General features: G+C 38.7%; 1 protein-coding gene across 1 annotated transcript in view; it reads left to right on the top strand.

The window, feature by feature from the left end:
• Window positions 1-17908, top strand: part of LOC122543786 (macoilin-like) — a 127171-nt gene extending 109263 nt beyond the window's left edge. Inside the window, exons 7-11 of the mRNA XM_043682558.1 lie at window positions 3818-3976; window positions 4102-4284; window positions 5910-6030; window positions 11262-11436; window positions 13792-17908. Coding sequence (XP_043538493.1) covers window positions 3818-3976; window positions 4102-4284; window positions 5910-6030; window positions 11262-11436; window positions 13792-13991 — 838 coding nt within the window. The 3' untranslated portion in view covers window positions 13992-17908. The remainder of the gene's footprint in view (window positions 1-3817; window positions 3977-4101; window positions 4285-5909; window positions 6031-11261; window positions 11437-13791) is intronic.
• Window positions 17909-20630: the final 2722 nt, after the last annotated feature.

Here is a 20630-nt window from a genome sequence, read left to right as displayed (position 1 = left end):
TTTTAAATTTCTGCCAACTCTCTGTAATCTCCCTTCAGAATCTCAACCTTTTCCCTTCCTATATTGTTGGTTCCAATGTGGACAATGACCTCTTGCTGGCCCCTCTCTCCCGTGATAACATTCTGCACCCTCTCTGAGACATCCTTGATCCTGGCACCAGGGAAACACACCATTCTGCTTTTTCATTGCTGGCCACAAAAACGTCTGTCTGACTACAGAATCCCCTAACACAATTGATCGCTTTGAAGCCGACATACCCCTCGTTGCATTAGAGCCACTCTCAATACCAGAAACTTGGCTGTTCGTGCCACGTTCCCCTGAGAATCCATCACCCCCTACATTTTCCAAAAGAGCATACTTATTTGAAATGGGTATATCCACAAAAGACTCCTGCCCTAGGTGCTGACCTCTCTCACCCTTCCTGGGGTTAACCCATCTATGTGACTGTATCTGAGACTTACCCCCTTCCTATAACTGCCATCCATCCCATACTGTTGCTGTTGCAAATTTCTCATCGCTTCTATCTGTCTTCAAAGTTTGGGTGAAGATTTGTAGCTCGGGTGCTCGTTGCTGTGGTTCTGTTCGCCGAGCTGGAAGTTTTTGTTGCAAACGTTTCGTCCCCTGTCTAGGTGACATCCTCAGTGCTTGGGAGCCTCCTGTGAAGCTTCTATCTGTCTCTCCAACCGATCCACTCGATCAGATAAGATTCGCATCCAACTGTATTTATGGCAGATATAATCCGCAGTAATCTTTAAACTCTCTTTAAACTTCCACATCTGACAAGAAGTACATATTTCTGCAAAGGCCATTTTTGCTCCTTCACAATCTACAGAAAAAAAAACACCGTCTTATTCCTCTACAAACACTGCCCCCCCGTTAAATTAATAGCTATGGCTTATATTTTAAGTTTAATCAAGAGACTTATCTCCAAAAACATATAATCAAGAAAGAATCCACTATACTCACTACTGCAGCCTTTCTCTTGGACAAACTTAATACAACAATTAACTTATCTGATTCTGTGCTGTGAACTTCAACCAACAGTTCCTCCCAATGTCCAGTGGTACATGCATTCAGACAGCAACGGCGGTATCTCTCTCTCTCTCTCTCTCTCTTTCTCTCTCTCTCTCTCCTGCACTGTTCTCACCATGTGCTTCCTTTGTCTGCTCTTCTCCCTTTTAACACCGCTGTTGTTTTGATCTATTTTTTCCAAAGTTCCAAAACAATGCAACAGGATATAAAATAGTTATTGCTGCTCCTGGAATTCAAGGAATTCACCTCCAACACCTAAAATACCTCAAAAAAAAGAGCAGTTCTTACAGCGAGACATTTTTCCCGTCCTCCATCTTGGATTACCCAGAATCCCTTAAATAGCTTCAGAGTTAATGTTTCACATCCGGTGACCCTTCCTCAGAACTGAGGAATGGTCTCTGGACCTGAAACGTTAACTTTGATTTCTCTGCACTGTTGCTGCCAGACCTGCTGAGCTTTTCCAGCAATTTTTGTTTTTATTTCTGATTTACTGCATCTGCAGTTCTTTTGGTTTTTACCTTAAACAGTTTGTTTGCTCCTTCACAGATCTAGCTTTGTGGCTGTGCACTCCTGATACCTGGACCCTTCTTTGCTGACCATGCTGCTGCTGCAAAGCCTCAATAGCTTTTATGTTTGATCATATGTTCCATTTGTAAATGCAATCTTCCTGTTGGTCAGGTGATGTCACCTAATGTCAGTTCAATGCCCTAATGCCCAGACAATGCAAATTGGATTTAGTGCCTGCGAGAAGTTATCTCGGCTCAACCTTGCCTCACCACTCTTCCTTGATGAGCTCCTACAACCTTGCAGCAAAGACAAAGAGATATTTTAGCTAATTCAGATAAGGAGATATCAGTTACTTGGAGTTTCTGCTGTTTAGGCTTTACCTATTGGCTATTTTGATATGTTTATGGAGTCATGATAAAAGTAGCTTTGTTATCAGAAAATAATTTTCAATTGCTGTTTCATTTTTTCACTTTTTCATATGCGACAAATCTTATGTGGATTTCATTACTTCTGTACAGAAAACACAGCATGGCATGACAATCCCATAGATTGGTTTGGATGGTTTTACTGTTCATGGCAGGGAGGACATGTGAGGTTAGGCTTTGTTGGAGGGTTTTAAAAGTCATGGGTGGTTGAAATGGGGAGGCATGAATACACCCTATTGAATAGTTTTCAATGATTATTTTCAATGGTTCCCTCATTCAGACTCTGGTCACAACATCGCTGAGTGGTTGTGAACCAGGACTACTTGAAATGTTGACCTCACTCCATGAGCATTAAAAGGAGCTAGGAGATGCCTATCTTTACAATGGAATGAGCATGAAGGATTGGGACATGTACCAGCCTACACATTGATTCCACCTTAATGAAAAATGGAACCATTGGGAATGGAATCATGAATCTTGGAATTGTGTCCTGATGCAAAAATTAAAGGGATCCAGAGACTCTCTACTTTGTGAAAATCCAGTCCAAAAAGATTAAAAATATTTCTTTCATATAAAGCCATGGTCTCACATGAAGTAACACATATTGGTATGAAAAGAATGAAATTACATAAAAATATTACTTTTCATATTCTCAGGATTTACCAACAGAGTTCATTAAGTATTTTTTTGCAATATAGTCACTGCTGTATTCTAGAAAAACATTGGCAGCCAATTTGCAGCAAACACAAACAGCAATGGAATAAACGATCAGATATTTTGTTTTAGTGTTTTATTAAAGAACTAACTCCTGGTTAGAATACAGGAGAGAATATTAACCACTTCAGAGAGTGCAATGGGTCTTTTATGTTCCATTTGAGAGAGTAGACAGGGTTTTAGTTTAATATCTCACCCAAAAGACAGCCCCTGTGATACTGTAGTGATCCCTCACAGCTACAATGAATTGTTGGTTAGACATTTTACTTAAGCCCATCAGCCTCAAATGAATGCTATTTTGCAATTGTTGGATGATAAACTAATTCTCATAGCTAGTGAAGAAGGTAATGATTTCTGAAAAAAAACTGTTAATGCCATTTTAAAACAGCAGTATTATAGGGCAGTTTCTTCAACATTGTAAAAGACAAAACTGCTAATATAAGAGAATGATGTGGGTGAGTAAAATGCTCTATGTTCCAAAGGCAGATTCACAGTTGTTACCATTTCTGATGACCATGGCTTCAGATACAGTTTTAGATAGAACTGCTGTATGAAATGCAGCTTAATATAACCCCTGATGTAAAATATCTTTAATGGCAGCACCAGCATGCCAGTTGACCTTCAAAATGTACAATGCGATCAGGTATATACTAATTTTACTACATTCCATGAAAATGTATGCTTGTGAGTTTGTGATGGTGGACAGTTTGTGGGAGAGGATATGCTTAATTTTCTATTTTTTTGTCATTTTTTGCATATTGAAGAATATATAAGAATTCTCCTTCAGAAGCATCTTGTAAACTTGTGGGTCCTCCCACCTTGAAGGGCAAGAGCAGCATATACATGGGAACACCATTACCTGCAAGTTACCTCCAATACACTATGTTGCACCTACTTCATTATTTCAGGGTCAAAAACCTTGAACTTCTTTTCTAACAGCACTGTGGAAGTCTCTACTTCACAACAACTGCAATGGTTCAAGAAGGTGACACTTTGCTAATTTCTTGAGCAACTGGGAAAGGGCAATAAATGCTGGCATGGAGAGTAATGCCCACATTCCATGAGCAAACCCGTAAAATACGTAAGTTAACCTTTTCACAAAATGATAAAAGTTAACCGCATATACTTCTTTCTCCTAGATTGGAAAATGATATAAAGAAGCTAAAGACAGACCTACAAACCTCTAGGCAATCTGAACAGGAGCTCCGTTGTCAGATTAATCTACTGACCAACAGCAAACAAAAAATACGATCAGAACTTGTTCAGCTTCGACAAGAAAATGAACTTTTGCAGACCAGGTAGGAATGGTGTTGATCCACAATGCACGTTGGCAATAATTAAGTCAGCAGTTTTTCTCAGATTAAGTAGATAACTAGCCATCCTGTAATATTGGTGTAACAGTTGTGTTTCACTTTACTTTAAGAATGCATTGTGCTTTGCAAGCAAAACAGAAAGACAAACAGAATATCATCTACTTAGAGAAAAAGCTTAGAGCAGAACTGGATGGTCGAGCTCTGCTGGAGAAGCAGCTGATGGACACAAAGAAGAGGAAAACAGATGAAACTACAGTTATTGCACGGGCAGTCTCATTCAATGCATCCATGAGGTATTCTGCATAACCCCTATAAAGTACCAATTAGTTTTGGAATAACAATCAAAGCCATGGTCAACTGTTTTCTTTCATGACCTATGACTTCAGATTAGTAGAAGTATGTAGTTCAAACTCATGTTTGGTTGAACCTGATAAAGTTTATCATTAATTTATACATACATACTTGAATCAAATTGACCGCGACATTGAGATTTATTCCATTTGCCTAGATCGTCATGCTTCAATAAATTTAGCACAAACACAAACAGACGTTTAACATTATAAATTGAAGGTTGACTTTAAGTGTAGGCCAATTTCTGTGAATGAATAGAGCCATGAGTTAGAAACTCAATGCCTTTCCAGGAAAGAAGGATATTTTAACTTGTGAGGCTCATTCAAATTTCACCATTCAGCTTGCCGCTCACTTCAGCTTGGAAATTGGGATAAGGAGTGGTGGAAAATTTCTTGATTTAAGAGACCAACTGCTGTGAGCAGGCAGAAGATGGGATTGTTTGGGCTGAACTCTGCTCCTACTACCTGAGTAGACAGAATTCAACCATATTCTGAGCATCCCAACATCTCTTCGCCTGTCTAACTCTCACCTCTTTTTAGACTCTCCTTCAAATTTACCTCTTGATCAAACTGTCCGAATGCATTTTTTGACTCAGTGTGGCTCTTTGTTTGGTGATATGCTTTTGAAATATCTTTTGAGGTGCTACATAAATATAATTGTCACTGTTTTCTTTCATTCCTTATTAGTGTAGGAGCAGGAGAAGTTTTAATAAAGTCGAGCAACTTTGTATCATGTATCAAAGAGACGATAAATATGAGCATAACTTCTAAATTACCTTGCTTATATTCATTATTTACAACACTTTCATTTTGGAGGCAATATGTTCTCTAGGGGGTGACATGGACCAGCAGAACATAACTCAGAACATAATGCTGGTTGTTCTCTGTTATCGTTTGCAACAGTCCTAAGTGTGAGAGGATGGACAGTGTCTCACCCTCCATTCTTGTAAATATTTCAGCAGTCCCAAACTGTGGGTTGCAAACCCAAAATGGGTCATAGATTCAGGAATGGGGTCACAAGCTCCAAAGGTATGCTCTGCACTAAGGTACAGCTGGTGTGCAGACCTGCCATACTCATGCTTTGTATTATGACCAAAACGTTCATAGCATAAATATTTGTTCCAGCCCATTCATTCTTCGTCCTTTTAATCGATAGATGTGAAAAAAGTTAACTGGAGCCTGAGCAGATGTCAGTTCCTGTACGATGAGCATGTGGGTAGATCTGGTGGGACAGTAACCTTCTCAATTATGACATGGTCTATTATGAAAGGAGGTAATATCAATAACTTTTCCTCCCAGCATAAGTTTACCTTGGTGGAGTGTGGGCAACTGAACTTTAGAGGAACAGTAATTTTTAAATAAAGACATATTAGGAAAATATCAAATTATTTCTTTTGTTCCTGAGATCCTGCCAAATTTGGAAAATAGTTTGCAAAGCAGTCCAGTCCCCAGTACTTATTGTAATTAACCAGAAGATAGCAAGATTTGAGCCACTGGCACCAGGATTACATCAGTTATCTGCTTTTTTACACTGGTACATTTTGACTGTTATGGTTTACACCTTCCAGAGGAGATTGCACAGAGTCTCTGAAGAACAGAATAAAAGAATTGGATGCAGAATATAAACAGCTGCAAACAGAGCTCAAAATGAAAGATGAACACCTAAGAAAAGTAGAGCAGGAGGTGCAGGTAAATATTTTGTATTAAGCTCCCGAATACTCATTCATATTGGAAGAAAGAACAAAGTGTTCATCATCAACATTACCATTGCAGGAAATTACAGTCATTGTTAGGATATTGACTGGTTCTAAAGTTTAGTGCCTGTGTTTTGGCTTTGGTTGAATGTTGGTTCTGTGTTAAAGCCATTATTTGATTCCTTGGTTACCCACAGATTCTTTGGCTGGTTGCAATAGCATTAACTGGGTGCTGGGTGGCACTGTGGTTCTTTAGCTGGTTCAATACCATTAGCAACAGAGTGAATCCCTTTCGCAGTAATAAAATGAAAAAGGAAGTTTGACTTTAGTTAGGTAAGCAGAGTTAACAGTCAGAGTTGAATACCTGAACTGTGATGGACGGAAGTGAACATTAGACATGCAGGCCCTGAATTTCTGCATTACTTAATTCATCCCCTGCTAAAAATTATAGCAGAGGGGTCAGGAGCGTAACATGGAAATACAGTTCACCATTTATGTATTAAAGTATAATGATACATAGATAAGTAACATATTTTACAGGCCTTGAGACAGTTTGGCTTTCTATACTTCTTGCTGGCAAAAGCATATTGTTGGTACTTTTCCACTTCCTTTCCCATGCTTTAAAATAAGTTATTACTGCCACATCTGATGTTTACAATAGCTTCTAACAGACTTATCTGGAACCTTCCAGACAGTCTGCTGAATAAGACTTTTAAAATGTAACCAATGGGGTGTAGGTTTGCTCGCTGAGCTGTAGGTTTGATATCCAGACATTTCATTACCTGGCTAGGTAACATCATCAGTGGCGACCTCCAAGTGAAACGAAGCTGTTGTCTCCTGCTTTCTATTTATATGTTTGTCCTGGATGGGGTTCCTGGGGTTTGTGGTGATGTCATTTCCTGTTCGTTTTCTGAGGGGTTGATAGATGGTATCTAAGTCTATGTTGAAAATGTGTTGCTGGAAAAGCGCAGCAGGTCAGGCAGCATCCAAGGAGCAGGAGAATTGACGGTTCGGGCATGAGCCCTTCTTCAGGATTCCGTTGGGTATCCGTTCTTCTTGAATACGTTGTATAGGTGGTTCTCCTCTGTTTTCCGAAGTTCGTCAGTGCTGCAGTGTGTGGTGGCTCGTTGGAATAATGTTCTGATACAGCTTCGTTTGTGTGTGTTGGGATGGTTGCTGCTGTAGTTAAGTATTTGGTCAGTGTTTGTCAGTTTTCTGTATACGCAGGTTTGTAGTTCTCCGTTGTCCTTTCTTTCGACTGTCACAAACCTTGCAAAAAATGTAGCCAATATTCGTAGAATGTAATTTTAACAGTTATTTTGTTGAATTTTACTTTTGACCAAACAAAGCTCTTTTAACAGATAATTCATCACCAAATGTATATGCAAAAGTCCAAAGAAGAGACCAATTGGACTTCTACATGTTCATGCAGAGTCAATATATCTGGAATCAGGAAGGGGAATAATTGGCCATGGCAAAGAATTTAATTAGTAGCTAATAATACCAGCTACAAAGTATATCTGTGTACTTATATGAACAATGACATAATGATGCTCGTTTGTGATGTCTCCTACCACTAAATGTCTTAGCAGCACTTCATCATCCAGAAACATCAGGAATTGTGTCAATGGTCGAGCTTCTAGATTTGGTTGGCACATGTGGCTCATTAAGAATCTGAACTTGTAGAAGAGGAAAAGAGAACTATGCAATATTGCTGGGGATGCAAAAATAGAACTTATTGATTCTTCTGTGAGAGCTCCTAAAAGATGAAAATTAGCAAGCGAACAGACATTGGAAACAGGAGTATGTCATTTAGCCCGAATGGTCTTCTCTGCCATTCACCTAAATCAAAGCTGACCTCCTACCTCGACACCATTTTCCAACTCTATTTCTATAGTTATTATAACTTCAAACTCTAGCAATCTATCAGTATCTGTCTTTAATATAATCAATGACTGAATGCTTAATGGGCGGCACGGTGGCTCAGTGGTTAGCACTGCTACCTCACAGCACCAGGGTCCCAGGTTCGATTCCAGCCTCGGGCGACTGTCTGTATGAGTTTGCACATTCTCCCTGTGTCTATGTGGGTTTCCTCTGGGTGCTCCAGTTTCCTCCCACAGTCCAAAGATGTGCAGGTCAGTTGAATTGACCATGCTAAATTGCCCATAGTGCTCGGTGCGTTAGTCAGAGAGAAATGGGTCTGGGTGGGTTACTCTTCGGAGGGCCTGTTTCCAAACTGTAAGGAATCTAATCTAAAAAATCTAATCTGTAGCCCTTTGAGGAAGAGAATTCCAAAGATTTCTCATATTCTGGCTGAGGAAATACCTCCTCATCTCAGTCCTAAACAATGTACCTATGTTCTGAGACTGTGTCATTTGGTTCTAGACCCTCAGCCATTAGAAACATCTGTCCTGCATCTACACAGTCGGGCTCTGTAAGAAAGTTGTAAAATTCAATAAGATCGTCACTCATTCTTTCAAACTTTGGAGAAGATTGTCTCAGTCTCCTCAATCTCTTCTCATGATCCCGTCATTACAAGGATTGGTCTGGTGAATCAATATTGCAGTCTCACTGTAGCAAGTATATCTTTCCTTAGGGGTTCAAAACTGTATACAATACTCCCATTGTGGTCCAACCAAGGTTCATTTAATTGCAGCAGGACTTCTTTAGTCATATGACCAAAATCTTTTGCAATAAAAAAAAACAAAGTATCATTTGCCTTATTCATTGCTTGCTGCACCTGTATGAAGGCTTTCTTGTAGCCATTGTATTTATATGGTTAGTCCAGTTCAGTTTCTGGTCAATGGTAATACGATGGATTTTGATAGTGGAGAAGGTAACAAGCAGGGTAGATAAAGGGGATGTAACATATTTGGGTTTTCTGATCAGAATCAATGGTGTGGGGTAGGATATTAATAGAATCATAGAATCAAAGAATACCTACAGTGTAGAAGCAGGCCATTCAGCCCATCGAGTCCACACCAACCATCCAAAGATCAACAATGGACTAACTCATACAAGACAGAGAGTTGGGATAAGGTGGACATTTATAGAATAGCAACCTGTAACTAATGAAGTGCCACAGGGATGGGGCCACAATTATTTACCATTCACTCTCTTCTTACTTGAATGAAGAGAGTGAATGTACTATAACCATGTTTGTGAATAACAGAAAAAGAGGTGGGAAGGCAAGTGGTGATGACAACACAAAATGTTTGTAGAGGGTATAGAAAGGTGAGAAATCTTTCTCCATTTAAATAAGGTCAAGGTCCTCTATTTTTCCTGCCAATGTGCATGACCTCACCTGTTTCCATATTATGTTCTATCTAATAGATAAAATGTTAGGGGCAATTCCACACAGAATGCACCAAAGAACAGTTAACTGCCAATCTTTGACTTGAATTCAAATCAGGAAAGTCAACATTGATAGTCACAAGATTGCCTCTTATAGAAACTTATAAAATTATGAAGGGAATAGATAAGATAGAAGTGAAGAGGATGTTTCCACAGGTAGGTGAAGCTAGGACAAGAGGGCATAGCCTCAAGGTTATGAGGAGCAGATTTAGGACTGAATTGAGAAGGAACTTCTTCACCCAGACGGTTGTTAATCTGTGGAATTCCCTGCCCAGTGAAATAATTGATGCTAATTCAGTAAACGTTTTTAAAGCTAAGGTACATTTTTTTTAACAATAAAGGAATTAAGGGATACAGTGAGAGGGCGGCTAAGTGAATCTGTGTCTACAAAAAGATCAGCCATGATCTTATTGAATGGCAGATCAGTCTCGAAGGGCTAGGTGGCCTACTCCTACTCATAGAATCCCTATAGTGTGGAAACAGGTCATTCAGTCCAACAAATCCACACTGACCCTTCGAAGAGTAACCCACGCAGACCTATTCCCCTACATTTACCTCTGACTAACGCACCTAACCTACACATCTCTGAACACAATGGGCAATTTTAACCTGCACATCTTTGGATTGTGGGAGGAAATCCACACAGACACAGGGAGAATGTGCAAACTCCACACAGACAGTCACCCATGGCTGGAATTGAACCCGTGTCCCTGGTGCTAACCACTCAGCCACCATTCTTATGCCCTGGGAAATGCACCATGGAATGTCTGCCCCTCAAGATTATTTGAAAAAGCACAGCAAATGGACACGTTCTTCTTGGTTTGCAAAGGTCATGACCCTGCATGTGATTAGATGTAGCTACTAGTGCACATACATAAGCCACACTTTAAGCTTGACTGATAATCTTTATTTGGTTGTTAATGTAATTCTTAGCAAAATTGGGATTATTTAGCAAGTGCTATGCAATCTCAGAATATGGTGGACATTATGCTCTGCATTTTGCAGACATAGGCTGTTTGGGGATGGTTAGTATGCATTGTGAATACTGTACCTTGAGGGAGAGACTAGATCCAGGAAATTCAATTTAAGCATAATGGTGCCTATTTAAGATAGGGAAGAAAATTTGTTTTTGCAAAGGGTCATGAGACTGTGGAATTCTCTTTGCCAGAGAGCTTGAGGCCATGTCATTGATTCTTTTTATTGAACAAGGGAATCAATAGGTATCAGAGGTAGGCATGAAAGTGGAGGTGAGGGCATGGTCACATCAGCCTTAATCCTTTTGAAGTGGAGGAACTGGTGTTGGATTCGGGCGGACAAAGTTAAAAATCACACAACACCAGGTTATAGTTCAACAGGTTTCTTTGGAAGCACTAGCTTTTGGAGTGCTGCTCCTTCATCAGGTGGTTATGGAGGCTAAGCTCATAAGACTCAGATTGTCGATTCATTAATATGTAAATCCCAGAACTTCTTTTAAGTCACGTACTCAAGATAACTTAAGGTTTTATAACAAATGATCTTATACTCCACAACCACCTAATGAAGGAGCAGTGCTCCGAAAGCTAGTGCTTCCAAATAATTCTGTTGGACTATAACCTGGTGTTGTGCGATTTTTAACTTTGATCCTATTGAATGCTCTTGCAAGCTCAAAGGGTTAAATGACTGGTTCCTACTCCTAATTTATTGGCTTCTATATGTGTAAAAGGAAAATACATGGGAGATTACATTTTTAGAATTCTTCTCTTCTTGTTTTAATATAATGTGATCCTTTGACCAGAGCAGATTTTAAAATTAAATGGTGCAACTCTGAATGCTTTTCAACTGACAACCTTGAAGATTTGCTTGAATTTGTCTCTTTGTAAAACTTTTCTGTAGGAGCTTTGTAAATATAAGGAAAATGAACAGGACACTGAAATGTTGATGGCAGCACTTTCAGCCATGCAAGATAAGACACAACACTTAGAAATCAATCTTAGTGCAGAGACAAGAATTAAACTGGACCTTTTCTCTGCTCTTGGGGATGCCAGGCGACAGCTAGAGATTGCACAAGGTAAGCCGTAGTATTTATAATTGTGGGATGGTAATACCTGGTTATTGCTAAAGACTCGGTTTGATATTAAGTATGAATTTCTGTTCTATTTTCAATGTATTTCCAATGCAAAATTAATGGAAGCACATTTTTCTCTTAAGGAAATCAAACAAGTAACTTGTGTTGCTTTTCCAACATAAAGTCGCTCCTTGCATGTTCACCTTCAGTACTTTTCCTTAGCATAAAATTTGCAACTAATTATGTAGAGATACACAACACCAGCGGCTCCAGAGAATTTAAGTTTCCTCTTGACAGCCAATCTCTTAAACTTGCAGTTTACACACTGTGAAACTAAAACAATTGCTTATATTTCAGTGATGAAATTGTTTGCTTATTGTGATATATTAACTGTGTTTACCTAGCTTTTTAAAATAAATACAAAGAAACAGAAACAATGTGTTTCACCTTGCCGTCTCCTCCCTAACTTTCCCTTTATTAGTCTAATCAAAACTATGCCTTGAATTTTCACTGAGGAAAATCCCTAGCCCAGCAAACCTGATTTCACAGATGTCCCTGAACAGTTGGATTTTCATTCCAGAGGTGTTAGAAAACAACACTCATGCCCACCACCCAAAAAAATGAGTTAGGATGCAGCAACAAAGACAGCTGTGTGGTGGTGACAATTGAAAAGATTTCCTTTGTTTTTGTTGGACATGATGACCGCTGTTAACCAAAAAACAAGAGGCAGTCCTCTAATGCTCATTGCTGACACTCCTTACCCAATCTAAACCTGCCACACCAATCTGGACCCACCATGATCCTTTCTTTGATTTGATCCAAAATTGTCACATGTACTGAGGTACAGTGAAAAGTATTGTTTTGTGTGCTAACCAGACAAATCATACCCCACATAAATACATCAGGGTAGTAGAACAGCATACATAATATAGTGTTACAGCTACAGAGAAGTGCAGAGAAAGATCAACTTTAATATATGAGAGGTTAATTCATCATATTCATTCATATGAGAGGTTAAGTCTGATAACAGCAGGGAAGAAGACATTCTTAAATCTGCTAGTACATGTTTTCAAACTTCTGTATCATCTGCCCAATGGAAAAGGGTGAAAGAGAATCCAATGCCCAGAAATCATATTTTAGACATCCTATGAGCAAAAATTAGATTTGAGCAAAGTTAGCAGCACATGTACAGTTGTCTCCATGAACTATGGGCGTGCACAACACAGTTTTCCCAAACCTCATCCTCCCAATCCACAGAAAAAAATAGCAAGTACAAGTTTTCGGGAGCCGATTTCCAGAACCTGGGCATTAGCACCATATTTGAGTACGCTGCAGATCCTCTGACAAAAATCAGTGCATGAGAGGATACATAATATTTTTATGATCAGGTCAGAAAGGAGTGAACCAGTTACATTCGTCTTCTTGATTAGCTGCAACAAAGGTTTCAATTCTTTTTCGTACAAGACCAAACCTTTTCCTTACTGTAAACAAAAATGAGTTAATCAGAAAGTTTTTAAGGGAAAGAAGGAACAGGTTATTACTTTCTATCTTTGAGAAATGTAATAAAAATGCACCATAATGTTTATGTCCTTCATGCAGTCACCTGGGCTCATCCATACACAAATGTACTAAGTTAAATGGAGATAGTGCCCTAAATAAAGGAAAGTAAAATAATATATAAGTTAGAATCCTTTGTGTGTTCTTGAGGTGTAAGAGTTTAATCTGGGACCATTTGGTTGCTTTGGCTTTTTTTGGACCAGCAATTGTGAATATTGCAGTTATCTTTCTAAGTTCTTGGTTCTCTGATACATTTTTGTAGTGAATGCTGTTAAACTGGGATTTTCATCTGGACAAAGACAGTCTTCTCAGTTTGTATTCAGTTGCGCATTCTTAATTTCATCCACTCCTCGTCTGTTTAGAGATTCTTGAATTTCAAGCTGGCTTTATATTTTGTGTCTGCTGAGATAGTACTTTCTAGGTTTAATAATTACAGGCAATGTTTCATCTCCACTAATGTGAAGATTCTATCAATGGTGTAAATCAATTTAAACAGGAGATGAGGACCTTTTCATACATCTCTTGTGATCTGACTGACTTAATTTTATTGCCCTAAGAGAAAATAATGATTTCAGTTCAGAGTGACTCTAGATTAATCCACATCAAAGTTCGCTAACCTATATGGGTCAGATAATCCTTGTGACCATTTTAGGTCATTATCTTGACTCCTTTTTTAACACCATTTCAGTCCACAGAAATCTTAGGTCATAAGTTGGTCAATGGAATTCAAGAATCTGTAATCGATACTTTAAATTATCTTGAAACCTGTCACAGATATAACGTTGCTTATTTTTCTTTCAGGGCACATAATCCAACAAGACCAGGAAATTGAAGAACTCAAACAGAAGGTTGCTGAAGTTATGGCAGTTATGCCTGGGATTAATTACAGTGTTACACATACACTTAGTCCTGCAACCTCACACTATTCCTCTAAATTTGTGGAGACTGTAAATTCTGTTCTTGATCCTAATACTTTAATGTACCAGCCACTGAAGAAATAAATGCACTATCCTCCTTATCTACCCCTCAGTTACCACACATTTCCTAATTACCCATGGCTAATGCTGGTGGAGGTGATGTTTTTGTATTCAAAAATATGGATTTTTACTTTTTATATACTATTTTGGGGTTTTCAGGTATGATCAAATAGCATTGGGGTGCTTTGAAAATGATTAGATGATTTAGAATACCTATATAATTTGAAGCATTTAGCCATTATTGCATGCTTCAATCTGCCCAACACATTACAACTTCAATCCAGTGTCCTCAGTAACACACCTTACTGTTTAACTGGTACCATTATAAATGCATGACTAATTCCAGCATGTTACGAATTTCTTTTAGTGCTTGAAATAATGGTCAAAATTAACACAGTTCGCATCAACAAAAAATTCATAGAAGGCACAGAGGTGACAGTTTTACAATAATGATGTGAGAATGTTAAAGCTAACTGTACTGAGAACACTGTTCTAACAGAGCAGGTCTATTATATGCACTGTTGTAGATCTTTCTCTAAGATTTACCAAAATCATTGCCTTCCACCTTTGAACCACAAACAAGACAATAACGGGTAACACATTCCTCTAAAGAAATATGGCTTGTAACTTGCAAGCAAAACCTTTTAGATGTTTATAACAGATATTGTCTAGGAGAAACAACTAGCTTGTTTATCATTCCATCATATGAAGATTTTATCATGTGCTAAATATTATTATCGTTAAGTAGTACACTGTCACCAAAGACCATTTAACATCTATGTAATTTTTGTTCAACAAATGGTTACTCTACCCTATTTCTTTTTTCCTTGATTCAACATTCTTGAGCAGTTGATCTTTCAAATATTGTTCTCACCAGTTATCATTAGGACTGCATTCCATTGTTGCACAGACATACTTTGATGTTCAACTTCTTTTATACAACCAATTATACTTCTAACATGATCCAGTTGGCACTAGGCTCATCCCAAAACCATGCGTTTTATATCATTTTTGTCATTTATAGCTTATGTTTTAATTTCATTGTGGGGACTAAAGTCTGGTGCTAATAAGTGAGCAAGAAACTATGATGAACAGTTAAATGTGTTGAGTTAATGATACTACTTGATGCAACAGTATGATGTCAGTTCCACATTTTTATTTACATCTGCCTGTGACCTGAACAATTAATTTGATAATTGTAAACAAAATCAGAATACTGCTGGAAATCTGAAATAAAAAGCAAAAATGTCAAAAGCATGTCAGAAAGCATCTGTGGAGAGAAACAGAATTAACGTTAAAGACTATGATGACCTTCATTGGAATAGTTTTTTAAAAATGTATCTTAAAGTCCATGTACAATCCTGGGGAGAGATTGTAGTGTAAAGGAAGATATCCTCACTGTTACTGATGTCTTTCAACTGGTCCTTATCTGGAACATTTTACATCGAATGATCTTCACTTAAAGATAGTATTGGAATAAGCATTTTTCATTTAGCCTCCCAGTATAAGATGTGATATGTTGTTCGATTCCAGTGTTGTCATCATAGGCCCAATAAGCTTTGGATAGTGCTCGCCATTTATGATGTAACTATAGTGAAATAACATGATTTCACTTAATGTTAAATGTGACAAAAAATTACCACAGTTTATATGGATTTTAAAAAAAGAACTGGAGTAGCGAAGAGCAGAATAACAGGTGTGCTTCTATATTATTATGGAACAATTTTAGAAGATATTGATTTTCTATAAGAATGTTCAGAGAGGACAGTTGGGCTGCATAATTTTGCTTTGCTTTTCATCAGTCTAGCACAAAGTGAGCAGCAGCCTTAACTTATAAGCAAAACTATATCTTGGTATATCCCTTTAGTAGTGTCTCAGTAAAAGAACAGGTGCATGCTTTGTTTTGAATCTATCCAGTTTGCATTAATGACTTGTTCTGATTTCATTTTCCAATTGACCTATTTCAGTTATTTCAGTGTTAAATGTAACATTCTTCACCATAGTTAAGAATGTATAACATGGTGTGAGGAGGTAGGGACGTAATAAACTGAGTTCCGTTTAACTTACGGAATAGGGGTGATTTTGAGTTGCAAGATTAATTAACTTTCTGATGCTTGTGACAATGTGAGAGGACACAGAGTCATTATGATATAATGCATAATGAAGCACATCTCTAATTTTCTAAATTCTTTCATTTCTGCTGCAAGCTTTGAACTAACTTTGGTCTAAGAGATTTGAATTCAATTTTTGTTTATTTTCTCGGGTGGATTAGTTTCAGACCCATTCTACAAATAGATGAGAAAGCATTTTTGAAGTTTCCCTAATCCTTTCAGTCTGGTTGGTGGGGGTATTTCTGTCTTCAGTTTGAAAGCCAAAAGCTGGAAAGCTAGTAACAATGGACTGGATTTTATGGGGTGATGCATTCTTTGCCTCCTGATGGAAAATTCAGTCTTGAATTCACTGAATCAGACATTAGTTGTCCAGAGTCATTCAGGATGTGACTTCTGCAGAAGTTGAATCATAGAGAGGTGCTGGCTAATCTGTGAAACAATTCTTCAGAGATTGGCATTCCATCACCAATCGCCCTTTATTTATGCATGCATGGCCTTTGACAATAGCACAATTTCTCACTGAGTCAGGCATTCAGAGGAGTGAATATCTCTGACATTCATCCTTTTATGTCAGCCAGAGCTCCCTGATTGGACCAGATAAACAGCCCAATCAGAGAACTGATTTTTCACTGCTGAGACTGCAGCACTGCCCAAGGGGAAAGTGTTATTGAGCTTGGACATCAGGTAAGTTTGGGAATTTGGATGGACCTGCTAGCAGACCCCAGTGAAAGGGTGGAGAGTGGCAGGCTGTGTTTGGAGAGTCAAGTATCAGAGCTGGGGAGTGAGAGGGATGAGCTTTGGAGCAGTGAGGTAAGTAGGAGGTTGCCTCCAATGGAAACAGAGGACTCCCCAAGGTGGTGGCTGTCTTTCCTGCCTGACAGCAATATAAACTGTCTGAGCCATCCCCAACTGGCACAGTAAGCTTGAGGCAGAGTTGGAAATGGTCACCTCAGTAGGCCCAAAAGTGGGTGAACTGTTTGACTCCTTTGAGATCTATTGTCTGCGGGAGACAGGTCAGAAATAGGTGGGAAGGTGATGAAATTTCCCACCTTGTGCGATCCCGATCTTCAAATATGCTGGTGGAGCCATGACATCCAAAGGAATGGATCAAATCCATTTTACTGTTTCTTCCAGTGTTATTGTGAAAATTTACAAACCTTGACAATTTCAATGTTTTTAAGAAGGGTTTTTTCAAAAGTTGCATTGTGAGTCAGTTTCTGAAAATAATGTTGGTAATCCATGCCTTTTAGTCTGTCCATACAATTTCATGTGCCAAAACATCAAAATATTTAAAAATATTAAAATATTAATGGATGAAACTATTTTTAACCACTGGACTGAATTAGAACCTTCACTCATACACATTGATTCTAATTCCGCTCAACATTATTCTCCATTTTAAAGGCAGGCCATAGATAGAAATTTTCAAAATAGTTTCAAATAAAGATTTGTTAAGATTTGTAATCTTGGCTTGTTCAAGGGCTACATGCCCTTGTATTAGTTTCTCTGTATTTTTACACAGCCTTTGTTTAGTTTGATCCATATTTTGTGTAACTCTGTCAGAAATTATTTGTTGTTTGCTCTATTTTACTGATGTTTCACTTTGCACCTGAATCATAGAATCCCTACAGTGTGGAAGCAGACCATTCAACCCATTGAGTCCACACTGGCCCTCTGAAGAGTATCTCAACCAGACCCACACCCCCTACCCTGTCCCTATAATCCCACATGTCCCATGGTTAACCTACCTTACCTCCATATCCCTGGACACTATGGGCAATTTAGTATGGCCAATCCATCTAACCTGCATATCTTTGGACTATGTGAGGAAACTGGAGCACCTGGAGAAAACTCTTGCAGAAACAGGAAGAATATGCAAACTCCACACAGACAGTTGTTGGAGGCTGGAATCAAACCTGAGTCCATGGCACCAGTCTTAACTACTGAGCCACCATGCCATTCCAGCTTGGGAACTTCAAATACTTGGCGGATTCACTACCTAAAGTCGTCTATTCAATCTTTTTTTGTTACTTTTAGTATAATGCATTTGAATTTACTACTGGTCATTGCTAACAGGTTTTAACACTCATTTTCTGATCATAACCTATCCAACTGAAATTTGGTCAGAGTAATTCCTTTTTTTTATTCATTCATGGGATGTGGGTGTTGCTGGCTGAGCCATTCTTACTTAGACTTGCAAAGGTGGTGATCAGATGCTTTCTTAAACTTCTGCACTCCATCTGCTAAAGATCAACCCACAATGTTGAAGATGTAGCCCCAAGCTGTCCCAAGATATTGAAGGAATGATGACACATTTCCAAGTCTGGATGGTGAATGGTTTTGAGAGGAATTTGCTGCCCTTGTCCTTGTTGATGTTAGTAGTCACAGACTTGGAAACTGCTGTGTAAGATGTCTTGGTAAATGTCTGCAGTGCATCTTGTAGATAGTGCACAGTGCTGCTACTGTGGTGGAGGGAATGAATGTTTGTGGTGCCAATCAAGTAGACTGCTTTGTCCTTGGTGGTGTCAAGCCTTCTGTGTTGTTAGATCTGCACTCACCCAGACCATTGGGGAATATTCCATCACATTCCTAATGTGCACCTTTCAGATGGTGAGCATGTTCTGGGGAGTCAGGATGTGGGATACTTGAAGCAGGATTCCCACTCTCTGACCTGCTTTTGTCGCCCCAGTACAGATATGGCCAGTTCAGACAAGTTTTCTGGTCAATGCTAATTTAACTGCTAGTTAGTATTAATGAAAGCATCATGAACTTTCAACTGGAAATACAAACTTGAACCTAGCCCCTAACCTTCACTATCTCTGACAGGAAGTGCAAACTATTCAGGAAGGATACCCTCCTAAGTTAGTTAATAAAGGATTGCACTGGAGGTACTGTGGTCTAGATGATTGAAAAAGCATGTTACATTTGTGTTTCACATCAATGCTACACTTGTGTTAATTTAAAAATAACATTAGACAGAGGAAAACATGTGAGACTAATGGTCAGGTCATGCCCTGACTATGGTTCACACTCTGACAATTTTCTCCACTTGACAATAAGTAGATATAAAATTGAGGCCTATAATATTGTGGCATCAAAATGAAGAGAAGCCTCTATACTGTTTGGTTGTAATGCTGCAGCTTAAACTTTCTGATGGAACAGATGTGGTGTATATATAAGGTATGAATGTCTAAGGGTTCATTTGAGTACTGAATGTAGACAAATGAAAAAAAAATGTAAAAGATTATTCAAATAATTCCAACTCACTGTGGATTTTAACAGTTAAGTTCCATATCCAGGTTGCAAAGCAGTGGTTTAATTGTCCGACCAAATCTGCAGTGTGGTGAATTTTATCGAAGCTGACAAGTCAGTTGAAAGACAATTATGCAAAGCTCAGTTGATGCAATGAACTCAATGAACCAAAGTGAATGGCATTATTGCCTCCTTAGATAGATGAGGGTGTGGGATAGTTGTCAATAACGGCTAGATAGGTGGCTAGAAAAATCTAATGTTTTCATAAGGAATTTTTATAAGGATCTGCAGTTTATTATGAAATTTAATATTATTGCTATATCAGGTTCCTGTTGATACATAGGAATCTAATATTCATTTACATTAGGGTGAAATGTATGTAAAATCAGCAACAAACCTACAGACCAGAAAGAAACCCACCCAGTAGTGACCAGACTAAATTGCCCCACAGTGTGATATCTGCACTCTGATTGGCTGCAGTTCCATCAGTATCAGCAATGCCATGAGCTCGTAGTGGGTGCTACCAGTACAAGCTCACAGAAAAGGCAGCATGAATCCTGGAGTCCATAGTGTGGATTAGGAAGAGTTTGTAAAGCTCAGGGGCAGTGGTTTGTGACGGATGGGTTTTTCAGAGCAGGCTGATTGGAAGGGAGCGGGGGCATTTTGATGGCCAGTTGAGCTTTTAATAAGCTCACTTGATCCTTAATTATTTATTTACATATGGTGGATGTCTTGCTGATTTCGGCAGCCACTCGTCCTCTGTATTATTAGGGTGAGCTCATGAGGGACAGTGGCAAAATTGTGGGCCAGCCATCTAGGCTGTATTACATGCCCATCTGTGAAAAAATATACCAAGTAAGAGCACATCATATGCAACTCATTGCCACTACATCATTTCCATACAGTAATTGGAATACAAAGTCAAATTTGTTTGCTGTAGCTTTTCCTCTCCTTATTAAAGATAACCTTTCAGATCATAACCAAGTATGGAATTAAAAGGAGAGATGGGATAAGCTGGGGTTTTTTGACCTGGAGAATAGGAAGCTGAGGGGTGACCTTGCAGAGGTTTATAAAATTGTGAAGGGCACAGATAAGATGAATAGCTAAGGTCTTTTCCCTCGGTGTAGAGGAGTCCAAAACTAGGAGGAAGATTTAAAAGGGATCTGAATGCCAACTTTTTCACATAGAGGGTAGTGCGTATGTGCCAGAGGAAGTGGCAAAGGCAGGTACAGTTACAACATTAAAAACACATTTGGACACTTGGGTAGGAAGGGTTTGGAGGGATATGGGCCAAATACAG

The sequence above is a fragment of the Chiloscyllium plagiosum genome, chromosome 3, assembly GCF_004010195.1.
Source record: "Chiloscyllium plagiosum isolate BGI_BamShark_2017 chromosome 3, ASM401019v2, whole genome shotgun sequence".
NCBI lineage: Eukaryota > Metazoa > Chordata > Chondrichthyes > Orectolobiformes > Hemiscylliidae > Chiloscyllium > Chiloscyllium plagiosum.
The sequence above is the reverse complement of the archived record's forward strand: the minus strand, read 5'-3'. Positions and strand labels throughout refer to the sequence as shown.